The sequence below is a fragment of the Daphnia magna genome, linkage group LG1, assembly GCF_020631705.1.
Source record: "Daphnia magna isolate NIES linkage group LG1, ASM2063170v1.1, whole genome shotgun sequence".
Taxonomy (NCBI): Eukaryota; Metazoa; Arthropoda; class Branchiopoda; order Diplostraca; family Daphniidae; genus Daphnia; species Daphnia magna.
Window position 1 is genome coordinate 16,566,044 of NC_059182.1, and position 16,338 is coordinate 16,582,381.

General features: G+C 40.7%; 6 protein-coding genes and 1 long non-coding RNA gene across 8 annotated transcripts; 2 read left to right on the forward strand and 5 right to left on the reverse strand.

Annotated features, from left to right (window-relative positions):
• Positions 1–6: 6 nt before the first annotated feature.
• On the reverse strand, positions 7–3,262 carry LOC116936621 (dipeptidyl peptidase 3). The gene is given in 14 exon segments (XM_045168240.1): positions 7–252; positions 323–486; positions 547–731; positions 792–915; positions 975–1,096; positions 1,162–1,424; positions 1,484–1,737; positions 1,801–1,931; positions 1,995–2,060; positions 2,062–2,139; positions 2,194–2,556; positions 2,630–2,749; positions 2,815–3,010; positions 3,091–3,262. Coding segments are annotated over 14 exon segments (2,352 nt in total). The 5' UTR covers positions 3,237–3,262; the 3' UTR covers positions 7–112.
• Positions 3,263–3,564: 302 nt separating this feature from the next.
• On the forward strand, positions 3,565–5,904 carry LOC116936627 (probable tRNA (guanine(26)-N(2))-dimethyltransferase). Its single transcript, XM_045168235.1, has 9 exons — positions 3,565–3,861; positions 3,922–4,018; positions 4,079–4,266; positions 4,329–4,470; positions 4,535–4,618; positions 4,680–4,841; positions 4,912–5,368; positions 5,438–5,657; positions 5,720–5,904. Exons 1-9 carry the CDS (start codon positions 3,632–3,634, stop codon positions 5,796–5,798), a joined length of 1,659 nt encoding a protein of 552 aa, XP_045024170.1. The 5' UTR covers positions 3,565–3,631; the 3' UTR covers positions 5,799–5,904.
• A 117-nt stretch (positions 5,905–6,021) lies between these two features.
• Positions 6,022–9,356, reverse strand: LOC116933507. Its single transcript, XM_045168231.1, has 4 exons — positions 7,998–9,356; positions 6,959–7,811; positions 6,691–6,850; positions 6,022–6,633 (listed from the first exon to the last, which is right to left on the reverse strand). Exons 1-4 carry the CDS (start codon positions 8,553–8,555, stop codon positions 6,501–6,503), a joined length of 1,704 nt encoding a protein of 567 aa, XP_045024166.1. The 5' UTR covers positions 8,556–9,356; the 3' UTR covers positions 6,022–6,500.
• Positions 9,357–9,517: 161 nt separating this feature from the next.
• Positions 9,518–10,731, reverse strand: LOC123469380 (ATP-dependent RNA helicase A-like). Its single transcript, XM_045168237.1, has one exon. It carries the CDS (start codon positions 10,221–10,223, stop codon positions 9,642–9,644), a length of 582 nt encoding a protein of 193 aa, XP_045024172.1. The 5' UTR covers positions 10,224–10,731; the 3' UTR covers positions 9,518–9,641.
• Positions 10,732–10,793: 62 nt separating this feature from the next.
• LOC123469381 lies at positions 10,794–11,432 on the reverse strand. The gene has a single exon (XM_045168238.1). The coding sequence runs from the start codon at positions 11,430–11,432 to the stop codon at positions 10,863–10,865; it is 570 nt and encodes a 189-aa protein (XP_045024173.1). The 3' UTR covers positions 10,794–10,862.
• Positions 11,433–11,879: 447 nt separating this feature from the next.
• Positions 11,880–12,741, reverse strand: LOC123469382. Its single transcript, XM_045168239.1, has one exon. It carries the CDS (start codon positions 12,436–12,438, stop codon positions 11,881–11,883), a length of 558 nt encoding a protein of 185 aa, XP_045024174.1. The 5' UTR covers positions 12,439–12,741; the 3' UTR covers position 11,880.
• A 792-nt stretch (positions 12,742–13,533) lies between these two features.
• LOC116936642 lies at positions 13,534–16,310 on the forward strand. 2 transcript variants are annotated; one of them, XR_006642639.1, is made up of 6 exons: positions 13,534–13,619; positions 13,693–14,169; positions 14,238–15,370; positions 15,438–15,520; positions 15,601–15,828; positions 15,898–16,310. It is a non-coding gene; the product is annotated as an uncharacterized LOC116936642 (long non-coding RNA). The 2 variants fall into 2 exon arrangements; XR_006642640.1 differs by lacking the exon at positions 13,534–13,619 and having other exon boundaries at positions 14,147–14,169; positions 14,483–15,370.
• The last annotated feature ends 28 nt before the right edge of the window (positions 16,311–16,338 follow it).

A 16,338-nucleotide genomic window follows, 5' to 3' on the forward strand; every position in this document is an offset into this window, starting at 1 on the left:
AAAATAATCGTTGCTACCGCAATTATAATTGTTTTACCATTCTAATGTGACAGGTGTAGTTCAATATCATTGCATTGTAAACTCGTAAAGAAACAACAAACAAAAGGTAAAATTAAGAAAAGAATGGTTCATCTTTATGCCACAACGCTTCGAGTGCTTGGTGAACAACGGAACTAGTGTCGAAACGTTCATTCCAGGACTGGATCATTCCGGAAACATTTGCACTGTATTCCAATAGCCGAACAGCCTCTCCTGTAAAGTCGACACACAAAAAAAGTAAATTTTCAACATCTTTTTTATGGATGGGATTTTTTCCCCCTACCTTCCAGACAAGTGTTAGACTGAACAAAAATCTTCCTGGGTTGCTTCTTTTCCAGGATAAGTGATCTCCACTCAGCAAATGGATAAGGACCCGTTGAAGATACTTCTGAGTACTTGGCATACATAACTCGAGCAGCTTCCAAATTGCCGGTCGACTTTATAAATCTTCAACATGCGTAAAGTTATATTAGGAAATAGAAAAATAATCGAACGAAAATCAAAAACTTTACTTGAAGTTTTCGCAGGAAATTGCCAATGGCTTCTTTTCCAACGGTGCTGATTTTGGTCCTGTCGAGCGAAAGCAAGAAATCATCTTTGCCATCACTTCCGATTACTTTGGCAACTTTTACCAAACCCTGGCCTGCTTCCAAGAGCACTTGGAGGATAACGTATCGGGCTTGAGAATGAGCCTGTGACATTCAAGAGTGACAAATGAAAAAAGCAAGTGAAACCTTTTCTGCAAAGCAGACCTGCATCCATGATTGTGTTTTGGGATTGTAAAATTCCATGGCTCTCGTTGACCCATTCAATAGTAGACTAAGCCAGTTTACGTAAATAATGTCTTGTGCCTTATCACCTTCGTGACCAAAAATCCTAAACGGAGAAAAAGTGTTAATATTTAAATGAACATTGATTTTTCAGAAAACAGTTACTTGAGGACATCATCGTTGAGAGATAAATAAAGACCAACACATTCTGCACGGCATTCCTCGTACGAAGAGGAAATTGTGGAGAACTTCGAATCATAGGTTTCTCCTTCTTCGTACCAAGACAACTATAATATATCCCGAAAAAAATATGGTAAGAAGAGCAAGGCTGGATAATTATTTTAATATATACCTTCTCATCGCCCAACGATGCCTTAACACTATCCATATCGAAGTTGTAGGTCCCATCAGGATTCTGACGAAATAGTTTACCACTACCGTGACCCAATAATTCGTGCAAACCTACTTGCAGCTCAAACGATTCGGTGTTGTGGGTGATCAGAAGCTGCTTGTCTTCCTCCGAAATGAAGAAAATGTTGGGATCTTTATACGAGGCAGGAATCACGTTACCCAATGATACATTCTTGAACCCTTCGTCCTGTCGAATTTCACCGTCTTAAAGAAAACTAAGTTAACACGCGAAAAGAAAGATTAACAAAACAAATAATTCTTACAGTTTGGAATGTTAATCCCAGCTGGAATGCCACTTCCACTGAAAGTAAGTACATCCAGAGAAGTGAAATCTGGTTTCAAATATTTATCGGTCTCCAATGTCGATGGCCATGGAAGAAGTGGCAAGAAGTTTTCGGCGCCCGCTACTAACGTTCCGAACTTGGCAGACATTACTTTATTGACAACTGCAACAAAACCTTCGAATTCCCCACGCATACCAGCCGGATCACGGTAGGTTTCAATAAAACCAATGTATCTATATAATTGGATTGCATAAACACAGTTTTCCTGCTTAAGCTTTAAAGTCGTAAAATTTTACGTTTCAATAACGGGCCCTTTGTTTTGAACCCAATGACGCGATCCATTTTTATGGTCGTTCAGTGAACCCGTGGTAAACGACTTGATGTATTCCGTTAGCATAGCAACTTCAACGTCGTTCGAAGCATAGCTCTAGGGGAATTGTTAGCAAATGAAGTAAATGCCATTAAAATACAATTACGAAAGGCAGATTACCTTAGCTTTTTGAAGTTCTTCAACAACTAGTTTCAATAGCGGAGAGTAATCTCCGCGTGTCACACAAGAACTGATAACCTTCGAATGGTTCTGGCTCGCGAGTAATACCGTCCATAGACCCAGTTTCAACGGAGGCCAAACGTATCTAATAGTAATAATAAATCTCGTGCGAAATGCGAAAGCCACAACTGGATATTACCTCGTATTTTGTTACACCATTTTCTTCGGTTTTAATTACGCGGTTATTGTAACCTTCCATCTGGATTGACTTGAAATAGCGGCTAATAATATCGGCATCTTCACTTGTGCAATTAGACGAGAAGTATGTTGTAGTTCCTTTATCACCAAGGCCAAGATGGCACTTCTTGGGGCTCAAATCATATACCAAGTCTTTGATACGATTCCACACCTTGACCAAGTCAGTATTCCTCTGGAAGGCTTTTGTGGTAAATAAAAATTTCTCAAGCTTATCAGTAGCAAGATTTGGAATTATTTTTGAATCTCCAAAGCTTTTGTAATTTCCCATGTTTGCATAAACACCACAGGTGAATACAAGAATAGCCTAAACATAAAGAAATAATTGTTTTTTCAGCGTAACGCTATAGAATAGGGTCATACTGAATGTTGAAATTTACCTGGAACTCATCTTCTGACAACCCATTAACTTCCAAGGCTTGATTCTTGAGATCATCAACAGTATCATGCTCAAAAACTTGATGAAGAATAGAGAATAGGGAACCAGCTTCAATGGATGTCTGTAGAACAAACATTTTTATAGCATAAAAACATTCAATTTAGCTAGATTACAACATTTACTGACCTGAATCAAAACTACCAATCCACCGAACCACGAAGCCTTGCTCAAATGGTGTGCATAAGCTTTCTCTTTAGCACTTAAATTTGCAAAAGCAGTACCACATTCAAGGGGAACTACAGGTTGTTCATTTGGCAGTATGAAATCCTTAACAGCTACCTCAGACATCTTAATAGAGAACTGCCTGGTATGTTGAGAAAATCTGAAAGGGAAAGTAAGCATTATCATCTCTTCACAAAACGCTCACGAAGTTAGAACGCAAGCCAGAACAATTTAATTAACCCGCCAAAGGAACCAGAGTGATTTTTCATAAGTAAGTTGGAAAGCTCTAAAGTTCCGCGGGAATTGCATTTACGCCCATTAGATTCACGTATCAATCGACCAGACAAAGGGCGAATCCGAAGCATATTCCTCGAAATATTAAACATGACGTACGAGTTTTTAGGATAAATAAAAACAAACCAAAGTTACGGAACAGAATGAGGTGGAACGGCTAGTTACGGTGACCGGCAGGATGACAATTGCTATTTTGTAAGAGCTAGCACAACGTTGTCGACAATGACAGTGCTTCGGCTTCGGCGACGTCGCACATTTGTGCACATGATAAATATGAACGAGCACCTATTGATATGGAAAAATTCCCGTTTTAAATCTTTTTCTAGCTCTGGACACTGCTGTTTTTTTAATTATGAACGTTCGTTGCTAAGTTCATTCGCTATTCTCTAGCATAACAAAGGAATGGCAATGTTGCTTGCTTACTTCTGCTATACTTCAAACACCTATATCCACGTGTTGTTTCTCCGTCTTTTTCCAAGGAATCACGATGGCTGAGAGCGGTATTGAAAATATGTCTGATCAGGCTTCAGATGTTCTTTCTCATCCGATAGCTAAGATAGAGCCACTAGAGGAAAAGGATAGTTTAATTGAACACAAAGAGAAAGATGCCAATAACCAGGGAACCATCATAACAGAAGGAAAGGCACAGGTTCACTATGCTGGAGCTGAAGATAATGTTTTTTATAACCCTGTTCAGGAATTTAATCGTGATCTCAGGTAAAAAGCACAAAATTAATACTGATAGGTTTCTTAATCAAACTAATATGTATATTAAAGCATTGCAGTGCTGAGAGAATTTGCCTTGAACCAGATTAAAGAACGAGATAAAAGTTTTGTTGGTGAAACATTTCTTAAACCTGGAGAAAGTTATGAGGTATAGAAAATATTTAATATTATTATTATGTTTGATTCTTATACTGTAAACTTCTAATAGAATGGCCTGAATGTCCTCGAAGCCCTGTCTGCCTCTGGGCTAAGGTCTATAAGATATGCTAAAGAAGTAGGTGGCATAAAAAATATTGTTGCCAATGATTTGTCATCATCAGCAGTTGAAAGTATAACACAAAACAGCCAAAGAAATCAAGTGTCTCACTTGATTACTCCTAAGGAAGGAGATGCATCGTTAGTAAATTTTATACTTTTTTAGCCAAGTTTTATTTATCTCCTTTTTTGGGTTAGCGAAGGATCTTGATGTATCAACACAGACACAAAAAAATTTTTCATTGTGTTGATATTGATCCTTATGGGTCACCTTCACCATTTGTTGATGCTGCTGTCCAATGTGTGGCTGATGGGGGCCTTCTCATGGTTACTGCCACTGACATGGTATTTTACTATTTATTCTACTTTTTGTTATCATTTCATAACATGATAAAAGTATTGTTTTTAGGCCATTCTTTGCGGCAATGTTCCTGAAACATGTTTCGCTAAATATGCAAGTGTTTCGATTAAAACCAAAGCTTGCCATGAAATGGTAATATTTCCTTCCACACATAAATTTATTGATGTCACTTTCTATTGTTTTTTTATTTCAGGCTTTGCGAATTATTCTTCAATTCCTACAGACTTCAGCTGCCAGATACGGACGCTATATACGTCCACTTATTTCTGTTTCTGTCGACTTCTATGTGCGTCTCTTCGTTGTGGTGCAGACAGGGAAAAATGAATGTAAATCGACGGCTAGTAAATTGTCAATGGTAACGTTTGTTAAGCAAAAAAAAAAAAAAAAAAACTTGGTGAGCACAAAAACATTTGTATTTTCCCCAGGTATATCAGTGTGTGGGCTGTCATAATATGACATGGCAACCTCTCATGAAAAGCGTGGAAAAGAGATATTCACGAGCCCATGGACCCCCTACGGATACTAAATGTGAATTTTGCCATTCCCGCTTAAGTTTCGGTGGCCCTCTGTATTCTGAACCGATTCATGACTTGGAATTTGTTCAGTCTTTACTTACAAGCTTGGATAATCCTGAGCTCGGAGAGTTGAACACGGAGAAACGCATCCGTGGCATATTAAGCGTAATCTCTGAAGAACTGCCAAACTGCCCTTTGTACTTGAGCCTTGATGCAACGGCTTCAATACTAAAATTAAGTGTTCCTTCCTTAGTTATGTTTCGATCAGCAATACTGAATGCTGGATACTGCGTGTCTCTCTCTCACTGCTACCCCCTCTCCATTAAAACAGACGCCCCTATGTCAGTCATATGGGACTTGTTTCAAGGTACGTTCTTGTTTTCGTTCAAGTAATCGCAGTCAATGGACAGTTGGACATACTGTAATTTGCATACAGGTTTCGCAAAGAAACAGCATCCCGATAAAGTTTGGCCAAGGCCCCTGGGAGATAAAGCCTCCCCTACTCCGGCTGATTACATTCTGAGCCGGCCTGTCGTGGTCGAAGCTGATTTCACAACTCACCCCAAAGGAAACCCGTCTTCAAGAATGCAAAAACTTGTAAGGTTTCAAGAGAACCCTGAAAAGAATTGGGGACCGAAGTGCAGAGCGAAAGCCAAGTAACCCGTAGTGTTGTTTAAATATGTAATGTAAATTGTTCACGTCTTGGTTTATATTTTAGCGTCAGGCGGAACAAAGCGGATCGCCAATCGGAGAAAAAGAAACCGCGCATGGACGTAGACTGTAATACCGAAAATTGAAAACGAGAATATTTGGATTTTGTGAATTCTGACTGTAAGATCCTGCACGTTTGTGTTGACGACAATAAATGGAATACCGAAAAAAGTTGTTACCTGCTACAGCTGCGAATCTAGAGCTGTTACTTTGAAGTGAGGTATTTTTTGTGTTTGCAAAATAATTACACTCTCGTTTTTTTTTATTAGGTTTATTCTAGACTTCGACATGATTAAACAAATATTCATATTTATGGGAACATATTTATTAGTCAATGCGATTCTGAATGGTAAGATGGTCATCAACTGGTAAAACGAACTTTAATGCTACTACAAATGGAAATTGTCAATCTTTTCTGATGCGTAGTTGTGCAGATTATATTGTATTTTCTTTCTAAATTGTTTTTCCCGTTTTCTTAGGTTTTGTTACCATTACTACTATAAGTTTCAAGAGAACCCAAAGTTTCTAGGAAAAATAACCTTATCCAAACCATGGCGCAATAGAAGTCCAACAGTAAAAAAAAAAGGGTAAACATGTATAGAAATTAATGTTGTACAGTGCCACCTCTCTGCTAAACTTCAAAATAAATAAAACATAAATTTACAGTGCCAGTGTTTATACACCGAAATAATCATTAAAATATGTATATATTTTTTTTTATGTGTTTTGTTTTTAGAATCGTCGTTGGGAGAGTCAATATTTGCACTGTCTGGTGGGATGCAACTCGTTTAATGCGATAGGCGAGGACAACTTGAGTAAAGTTCGGTGCAGTTCGCGCCTGAGCGGCCCATCATCGCTGCGTCCATGTAGGAAGTGAATCCGCCGACATGACGCGTATGCAACAGATAGCTTAAAGGCAAACTATGTGAAACGAATGGTGAGATAAGACGTAAAACTAAATTTAAACTTTGTTAAAACCTAGATAGCGAAACAGCCCATCCTGCTTGTCCTGGCGCGGACATAGCCAGCCGGTTCATGCGGCACAAAGTTTCCTGAGTGCAGATGGTATTTTCAAGAACTGTATCTTGCTCCCATAATTCGTGAACCATGCTCAACCAAGTCGGACCGTCCAGCAGCACTGTAATGAAGAATTGATAGCATTTAGATGTACTCCCAAGCAATGAACACAATCAGATGATGCTGAGCATTACGATCAAAGATTTGGCGATGGCCCTAAAAGATTTACCATCAGAGAGATCACTATCGTCCATACTACGCGCTGCTGCAAGCGTGGTCGATCGGATGTAGAGAAAGAAGCCCAGCAGACCCAAAAGTCCCACCAAAAGGATGGGCAAAAGTTTGTTCTTACAACATTCGTCATATCCGCTGTATCCGTAACTACTTCCACCTCCGTAACCGCCGCCATAGCCACCTCCTCCGCCATAACTACTTCCTCCACTATAACCACCTCCTCCGCCATAACCACCTCCTCCGCCATAACCACCTCCTCCGCCATAACTACTTCCTCCGCCATAACTACTTCCTCCGCCATAACCACCTCCTCCGCCTCCCCCACCCCCACCGTTATGACCGCCGTCATCGTCGTCATCATCCCTATTTTTCGAGATGTATTTGGTATTGCCACGGTCAAGAGACTCATCTAATGCCGGAGTAGATCCGTGCATTTCGCCATATTTTACCTTACCAGGAAGTCTGTACGCTTTAGGATTCTCACTCGTGTCAGAACCGGTCAGTGCTTGGTAAGAATCTTTATCTCTGTATCGATTGTTAAGCTTATTTTGATCATATCTTTGTAAATAGCGATCATTTTCGTAGGTATCATCGCGGCTAGTAAACGAGTTTGTATCAAACAAGCCAGCAGTTTCACCAATGGCACGAGCCGACGTCTCTTTGCTTTTGGTACCACCAGCGTTGGGGTTGACATTGGTGCTGGCCAACTTGGCTTCTTCAACTTCAGCGTAATCCGGACCGTAACCGTACGCTTCATCGTAGCTCTCATCCGGGTAGAAAACGTCAAATGAGTCCAAACCTCCAGGTGCTGCGTTATAACAATTAACTGTGGTGTCAAGTTTTACTACCTGTCAAGCGTACGTATATTTTGTTATTAAGTTACCCCACGTTTCAGATTGTCAATCTATCGTTACATTGTTATCCAGAAAGCCTCAGTACGTCGTAAATACTACTACCAGATCGAGTTGCTAGTATCCAGGTGCTTTTGGATGACAGTGTTCGTACAAGATTGACAATTTTTTTTCTAAACATACCTGAGATGATTCCTCCTCAGATGAATTGGGATCTCTTCTGTTACTAATGGATGTTTTCTGACCGTTCTCTGATATTTCATCACCATTACGGCGATTACTATTAACCCGACGGGTTTTTAACGAACTAGTACCCCTAAAGGCACGGGAGAGCGACTCTTCAGGAGCATCGGTCCACTCATAGTCATCTACTGATATGCTCGCCGTTCGGAGACCAAGGATGCGTGGATCGCTCAAAATACGTTTGGCTAATTTGCTGACCACCTTGAGAACATCGCCATTGACGCAATCGCCATTCAAGCAATAATCAGCAAACTCGCTACGCGCCATTCTGAAGCTCCGACTGTTGATTTCTTTGCCGGTGCCTATGTCTGACATGGCAAGAAAATCGCCACTTTCAGGTTTGTCGTTTGCTGAAAGACTAATATCAGCTGAAGGCCTGGATGTGGTCGTTAAACCGTTGGTCATGACCAACGTCCGAGCTGAAAGCATAACGACTAGAACAGCAGCCACGCACCTGCGCTTTCTATGGTGGGATGGCACTGTCGACGGTCGAGACATGTCAACAAATCAATTTAAAAGGTAACTGAGAAATCACTCAGCTGATACTAGTATCACCTGTACTTGATAAAGCTAGAGGGCTTCTTAAGAATGAAAGCAAACGCCTTAATTGATAATCACTATTTAATTTAGTGGATGGGAATAACTATTGTCGACCGCCCAATGAAGCAGCTTGGTCTCAACTGACGGTACTTGTAACTGAAAAATAGACGGAGCGTTCAGAATCAAAAGAGGATAGTGGGCAGTCGGTAAGTTTTGACAGGGTACGCCTCCGAGTCTAGGAGGCGTTCCACGACACGAAGGAGAAGATTTTTCTTCGCCAGCCTCCGGAACAAGGTCGATGACCACGATTCACGACTGAACTTATTACCCGATCATAACATAATGGGCTTAAGTGTCCAAGATCAAACGGCCCTTGCCAAAGGACTTCACTCTTGATTACATTCTATCGTGCATGTTTGGAAAAAAAAATCTAAATAAGCAGCCGTTAGTTATTTTCCGCTCAATCATGGCAAGGTAGTTTGCCGTCAATTTTCATAATGAAAACTTCATATATTTACGTCCTTATTGCGTTTCTCAATTCAAATCAAGAGAAGAATTTCGTACCTTACAAACTCTTGTACGTTATGAAAATTATGCGAAGAAAGGAATGATTTTTGTTAAGTAAGTAAAAATTAAGCTGAAAAAGCTCTAACTGGAGAACTTTGTTCTAAAATTTGTCATAACGAAAGTGAAACCCCATTGTACGAACCAAAAACTCTGGTCAGCATATTTTGTTCTGTTTCATGCACAATTCAATAATTCTCACCTGCTGAAAGAACAAATGGTAAGCGATCCTCAAGCATAGAATGTTCTGCACAACTCACATGATCTCTTTTTTTCCTCATTTTTCTCAATTAGGTAAGAAAACATTGACAACAACAAGTAGACTTGGACAATTACCCTAAAATCACTTTTAGGCGTACCAGTTTCAAAACCAGAGCCTACCTGTAACCAAATGTCCAACACGCGACGAGAAAAAAGTAATTTCAAGTTTTCCGCAGAGAGACGAAAAGGTTGGTTTTTTTCACAAAAACTTTACTGGTTCTAATCGAAACTATTTACATTAATATCTAGCCAAATATGTATCCACAACTGAACTGTCATCATACCTATGTCCTGGTGGGAGAGGAGCTCTTCAAGACTCAAAAGATCATTGGCCGTCGATCGCTTTTGACGGACGGCTGCTTTCGTAGTACTTAGCAATTGGATGAGGAAGAGAAACAGGAGACCGAGAGCAATGAGAGAGAGCAATCCCAAGTAATCATGCTTTTCACAGCACGTCTCGGAGCCATAACCTCCTCCACCATAACTTCCTCCACCATAACCTCCTCCACCATAACCTCCTCCGCCATAACCTCCTCCGCCATAACCATAATCATATCGATCTCTTCTAGGAATGGCGCGAGAAGAAGTGACCCATTCAGTTCTTAAAATATCGGTTGAGCGTCTGATACGAGGATCGCTTCGCAGGATCCCCATTAGTGGACGGACAAATGTCAACATGCGCTTCAGTTCGTACTCGGAATCCAATGGTTCTTGGTCGTTGGCACCGACCAAATGACTCAATGGTTCCATCACGAGTAAGATACAACTTCCGAGTCTAATATAGGTACCCACTATTACCATTATTAGGTGCTATTAATTAGAGGAACACAATCACTCGGCTGTTGGCAAGGCAAAAAACGGGAGAATAAAAATCAAAGATCGGACACCAGCGATAGAGAATTCAGTTCACCAAAGAATGGAGATGAAACAAGGTACGAATTTCCTTCAAACGACTAGAAGATCTTAACAAGTTACTTCTCGGACTTTTGGGAGTGAAATGTAAAAATAAAGCTCCTCCCATCTCTTCTTCGTTATTACTCCGCCTCCGAAATAATCCGGCCCTTAAAGGTAAAACTGTTTTGGTCCATCCCGCTGTATGTGGGCAGCCCCAATAGGCACCTGGACGACGTAACCGAAACAAACCCAGCAGAAACAACCTTTAACATGTTTTTGCCCATGTTTTTTGCGTTTTTTGCGTTTTTTGCGAAAAGTTCTAAGAGAAGTAATTATAATTGAATCGGAATTTGAGACGCTATAACCCCACAATCGCGAGCAGATGAATTACATAAGCACGAAGTAAATCAAGGGAAATAATTGACGCAGAGGTACAAATTTTTGATTCATTATCACGATTAAGATTAATCAACTAACGCTTATGATTAAATTGATAGAATGAACTTAACAGCAGCAGATGATTATCATACAATATCTCCGTATTTACTACGGAATTGCCTTACCACTATTATAATCGTTCGAGCGGATCCAACTGTCCTCATCGATGCCACTCTCCGCAGATCGTTTGTTGCTTCGACGGGCAGCAACTGGTTTACGGGCAATGGCAATTAGATAAAGCAAAAGACCCGCCAGAGCAAGAAGAGCCAATAAAGGAAGAAGATCATCCTTTTTATCACAGCAGCCGTAACTTCCACCTCCACCACCGTAGCCGTAGCCGTAGCCATCTCGATCGTAATCGTCACGATGAAATCTATTGCGATCGTGATTGATGTCACCGTAAGGTAGAACGTAGTAGTCTCCTCTGTTAGATCGGGCTGAGCGGTTGGAATGTCCTCTTCGATTGATGGTCCAATCAGTCCTCAGGATGGCCATCAGTGGTGAGACGAATTTCAACATCCACTTTAATTCACGTTCAGATTCTAGTACAGAGTCAACAATTGCTTCCGGCTGGTCATCGACCTCTTCTGTTTCTGCCGCCTTGGTGTATTGGTTAGTGCAGCAAGATACGACTAGAAACGAAGCTAATGCCGTCAAAACACACACCGATTTCTTCATGTTCTCTAACTTTTCTCAGATGAACAACAAACAACAAAGTCTTCAAGATTACGAATGACTACGCTGTGGCTGTTTCGGGCAAGTGGTAGTCTGAGGGCAGTAGTACACAGAACCGGCAATGCAATCACTCAATCAGAGAAAGAAGGCAGAACCTTTTCCAGCATGATCATTTTCGTCTATGAGCTATAGTCACTAGTTAATTACAATCGTACGCCGCAACAAGTTCTCTTTGCATAGTCCCTGCGTCGACTCCGCCTCATTCTGTAAATAACCCATGCCTTTTCCCTGCACATCCTACCCATCATCGTCTTTAATATTTACGCCCTCTCGTGAACTTGCGGTCATTGTCTCAGTAAGACGTTTGCTGGAACTCTTTTTTTTTTTCTGGCGTGCAACACCTTAACATGCCTGACGCTCTGGATAGTTTATAGCCGTTAGCTGTTTCGTTTCAAGTACAAAAACAAACTGAAAAAAGACTAAAATATTTGACGGATAACTTACTTTCTTCTTCCCTTTTAGACGATGTGACCATCCGGCGACGCCGACCGCCCGTGACAGTAGCGTTGAGCAGGAAGAAAAGAAAATAAGAGATGGCCACCAGAACAAAACCGGGCACGAAAGTATGGAAGTCCAGTTTGTCGCAGCATCCTTCTTGATAGCTTCCTGACGAGGAGTAATCGCTACCTCCATATGATGAAGAGTATCTTTTGTAGTCGGTGGAGATTCTAGTTTTTAGATCTTCCAGGCCAATCATAAATTCATCTCCCATCCGGCTAACGAGATCTATTCCGGAAGAGAATTGGCGTTGAACCGATGGACCGTGAGGTTTGTCATTCCTTTGGTTCAACGTTGTGTCGCTATGCTGATCGGATTGATTAATGCGTTCTGATCCGTTGAATTGCTTTGGCGAAAATTGTTGATCCACTTGTCCTTCTGTCACCAGCACAGCAACGGTCAACAACCACCAGAACAATAAAACGCTCCTTCGATGTCTGTTGAAATTCATCTTTCGTGATTTTTCTCTGTTTAGATTGAGAAAAAAAATCTGCTAGCTGATGATAATGAAATTCGGTCACGACCTACTATTGCAAAAATACGCAACTGCAACAGAGAGGGAAGCAATCAATTCAAATTGGGGATGAAGAGCATGTAATTCAGTTCACAGTGGCTCGTTCGGGGACAGACTGGCAGCCTTCTCCCACATTTCAATGCTGGGCTGCACAGGTAACATGCTCTGCCCAGTAGTTTCGTAGCAAGCTTGTTATCTTCTCTGCTTTTTCGAGTAAAAAATGTATTCTCCAAAAATCGCCAGTAGGTAGGAGATGTGGCAACGTCTTTCCTCGTGTGTCGTGTCTCGGATCGTATTCCCTTCAAAAAACGAAAATGAGGCAGATTATGTCAGTTTCAAGCACTAGGGAAGGTTGTTGTCATTATCTTAGCCTCAAAAACAAACATTGAACTGATTTACTAACCTGGAGCGTTTATTACGTCGAAATATAACGGAACAAAGGATTAGTTTGAATATGAATGACTGTTAATTAACTGTTCCCTGGCAGCAGGAACTACACGAAACAAACGTAATAACATTTTCTAAACATTCTCAAATTGTGTTTCTCGCTCAAATTTGAACTATGTGTTTAATTGTTCATCAATTGAACTACCATCTAGCTTTCTTCTTCTTTGGTTATGGATACTATCTGTTCCAGATACTGGGAAAACAACCAAAAAAGAGACTACTGAAATGCAAACTCTCTATTTTGTAATGTGTTTATAAGAGAGGTAGCTACTTACTGAACATTTGCAGATTGCCTTATGGTTACATTCTAAGTCATGCAAATAATGCTTGAAGATTAAATGCAGTAATTTTATTTTCTCCACTTTCAGCTTTCTTGATGTTTTCTTTAGGTGCTAAGTTATACTTGTTCTATGAACTTGATTCTTGTGGTAATTCGCTTTCAAAGAGGCATTGAGCTGAAAATGTAATGATTATGTATTTCATTATCATTATATAATCATTTACTTTCAAACTAAAGCTTTATATTTTCCACTGTGTATTTACCGAATTTTCGCAAGTAGTACTTAATTTGCATATTTTTGACAGAAATATTCACACCAACGAATTCCCACCCGATGTCATTAACTTGACTTAGCCGATCCCACATAATGAAGAAAGAATCACTGTTTAAGGTATAAATAAATCATAACACACAGGTTTGTTTTACAATCTGATTGAGGTCTAACGTACGTAAATCATCATCAGTTAGCCAAAGTCATGAAGATGATTTGGAATGGCAGAATCGTGAATCATACTGTTATGGTTAATGTGATAGATATATATGACTTCAAGCCTAATTAATGCGTGAACAGCTACTGAAGATTGCAGTGCAGTTTTCTCCATAGCGACCCGTTAACGAGGCATCAAGGTAAGCAAAGAAGCCGCCTTGATGTCTATGGTGTAGCAGGTAGCTGAGTGGCACGCTGGACAGGGAGACGGCCATGCTGGTTGTGCCTGGGGAATCGAGAGCTAGTCGATTCATGCGACAGAGCGCTTGGAGTGTGCAAGCATCGCCAGAGTCGTTTTCATCAGCATTCCAAAGTTCGTCTACCATTGAAATCCATGTGGGAGCATCCATCAATTCTGCACACACAAAATTCCAATAAGAAACACAACAACAACAAAAAAAAACAACAACAAAAAAACAACAAAAAAAAAAAAAACAACAACAAAAATACTAAGGTAACTTGTATCCTATTAATATTGTGTTCGATACATATAACAGTAATTGCTAATGGCTTCGTACATAGTTGTTGCCAAAAAATGAAAAACTGGTCGTTGAACTACGTCAGATTCACTGAAACTTCTCTCCATATAATTTACCTAACTGCCTCTACAGTAATTGGCTCAAGACGAGCAAGCATACAACGAGCATTTAACCCTTCAGGACAGTGGTCCCACCCTTGTTTGATTAGCTTGAATGTTCCTAGGATTTTCTGTTCTTTGATTTAACTCTGGCTCTCCTACTTACCATATCTATTCCTATAATAAGCAGCCTTTGGGATCAGACTCACGCTCGCACGAAAAACGGGTAGATCAGCCTATGTTTTTCTACTACGAATGCTATTTACATAGGGAAGTTTTGCCTCGTAAAAGTTTCGTGAAAAGTTTTCCATTGACCATGGTGATTAACAACGTACCTTTGTCAGGCTGAATATCTTCATCCACGAAGACATCATTATCATCAAGACGGTTTGGGTTTCCTCCTCCATCCGTTCCCATCGCGACTCTCCGCCGTCTTCGGGCCGCTACTGTCGTCGTTGCAATAGCGATCAAATATAGCAGCAAAAGTGACAAGGCTAACAACGCCAATATAGGCAAGAGGTCGTCCTTTTTGTCGCAACAACCATAACTACTTCCACCGCCATAACTACTCCCACCGCCATAACTACTCCCACCGCCGTAACTACTCCCACCACCGTAACCAGAGGACGAAGAATAGCCACCGCCGTAACCACTTCGATCGGGTTGCATCTCTTCTGGATATTTGTTGTACTGATTGTACATTGGAGGACGCCTGCCAGCACCTCGTTTTCTGCTTTCACCGAACATTTCTCTGGCCATCCGCCTATTCAGTCTTGACGTGGAGGTCTCCATATTTTTCTTTTGGAAGATACCCATCAAAGGTGTGACATAGAGCAGCATCCGTTTCAATTCAAGCTCCGATTCAAGTTCATCTTCCACTTCTTCGGCTGCGCTCTTGTCCGGTAATTTATTGTAGGAAAAAGACGACATATTGCGTTCAGTTGTGGCAGTCTGTCCGTCCATCGAGGGGTCAGCTGCATGACCGACAATAAGAATTAACAGTAGACTACATGCAGTTTGTGTGCGAAGGAACTTGATCATTTTGTTTGCCTTCCGACTTAACTGTAATATGCAAACGGTATGTAGGAGGGTATCTAATTTTGAAAAAGTAAGGATTTTTTGTATAATACCGGATTATCTGGTAGTTTTAGAAGCAGGAAGGGAGACGGTCAGCCTGCATTTGACGCTGGATGAAAATTAACTGACTGAAGCTGTGTGTCTGTGAATGGTAACCACGAAATACTCATAAATGCAGTTACTGGCGTACACTTTTTTCTCTACTCATTTTCTTGACCTTTTTCTTCGTAGTTCTTCACTCCCATAGAAGTATAATGTTAACGTTAGACTGGACATCCTGCCGGAAGCTCCTCCTCTTGCTTGAACACGCTGCGACCCAGCAGGCAAAAGATTCTTTAAATCAATTGTTTTTCTTCGCGTGTAACACAAATCTAACGGTACAAGATGTTGGTTTAAATACATTGTACACTTCTTTAGTTAATCCGCATATGAACCCACGAAGAGATGCTGAATTTTTTTGTAGGTATCCGTACAAGTCCCCACAGGAATCCTAAAATCTCGTAAACTTTTAAACTACTTTTCCTCTAGGTAACCAGCGCACCCTGCGGATGCATGCATGCAAAAGATAAATTTGTGGATTTCCTTGACTACATTAACGATTTATTGGCCATGACCTTGTGGAAGTACATCGCCATCGATATGTACCGTTAGTGACGTTAAGAATAGTGCCACGAGAAAATATAGACATCATGAATTGTATCTTTACACATAAAATGACAGGAATGTGCCAACTCTAGATCACGGCAGAATCAATGAGACGTGACACAAGTGACATTTATTGTACGACAATAAATCACGGGAGAGCAGCACTTGTTGGCTTGTCAATTGCTACATGTATCGCCTAGTTGGGCTATGAAAATTCGGAGTCAACAGATCTTGAGCCTGATGCTTAGGCAAAATGTTGCTGCCTCTCACATCCGTCCTGAAAAACAAAACGAGAAATAGGCAAGTAAAGAACTTCATATTCCG

Coding starts and splice junctions, on each gene's coding strand:
- LOC123469382 (XM_045168239.1), bottom strand. CDS start 12,438: ATGAATTTCAACAGACATCGAAGGAGCGTTTTATTGTTCTGGTGGTTG.
- LOC123469380 (XM_045168237.1), bottom strand. CDS start 10,223: ATGGTAATAGTGGGTACCTATATTAGACTCGGAAGTTGTATCTTACTC.
- LOC116933507 (XM_045168231.1), bottom strand. CDS start 8,555: ATGTCTCGACCGTCGACAGTGCCATCCCACCATAGAAAGCGCAGGTGC. Junction 7,812..7,997: donor CTGAGGAGGAATCATCTCAG/GTATGTTTAGAA, acceptor TACGCTTGACAG/GTAGTAAAACTTGACACCAC. Junction 6,634..6,690: donor TGGGCTGTTTCGCTATCTAG/GTTTTAACAAAG, acceptor CGTTTCACATAG/TTTGCCTTTAAGCTATCTGT.
- LOC123469381 (XM_045168238.1), bottom strand. CDS start 11,432: ATGAAGAAATCGGTGTGTGTTTTGACGGCATTAGCTTCGTTTCTAGTC.
- LOC116936627 (XM_045168235.1), top strand. CDS start 3,632: ATGGCTGAGAGCGGTATTGAAAATATGTCTGATCAGGCTTCAGATGTT. Junction 3,862..3,921: donor GAATTTAATCGTGATCTCAG/GTAAAAAGCACA, acceptor TGTATATTAAAG/CATTGCAGTGCTGAGAGAAT. Junction 5,369..5,437: donor CATATGGGACTTGTTTCAAG/GTACGTTCTTGT, acceptor ATTTGCATACAG/GTTTCGCAAAGAAACAGCAT.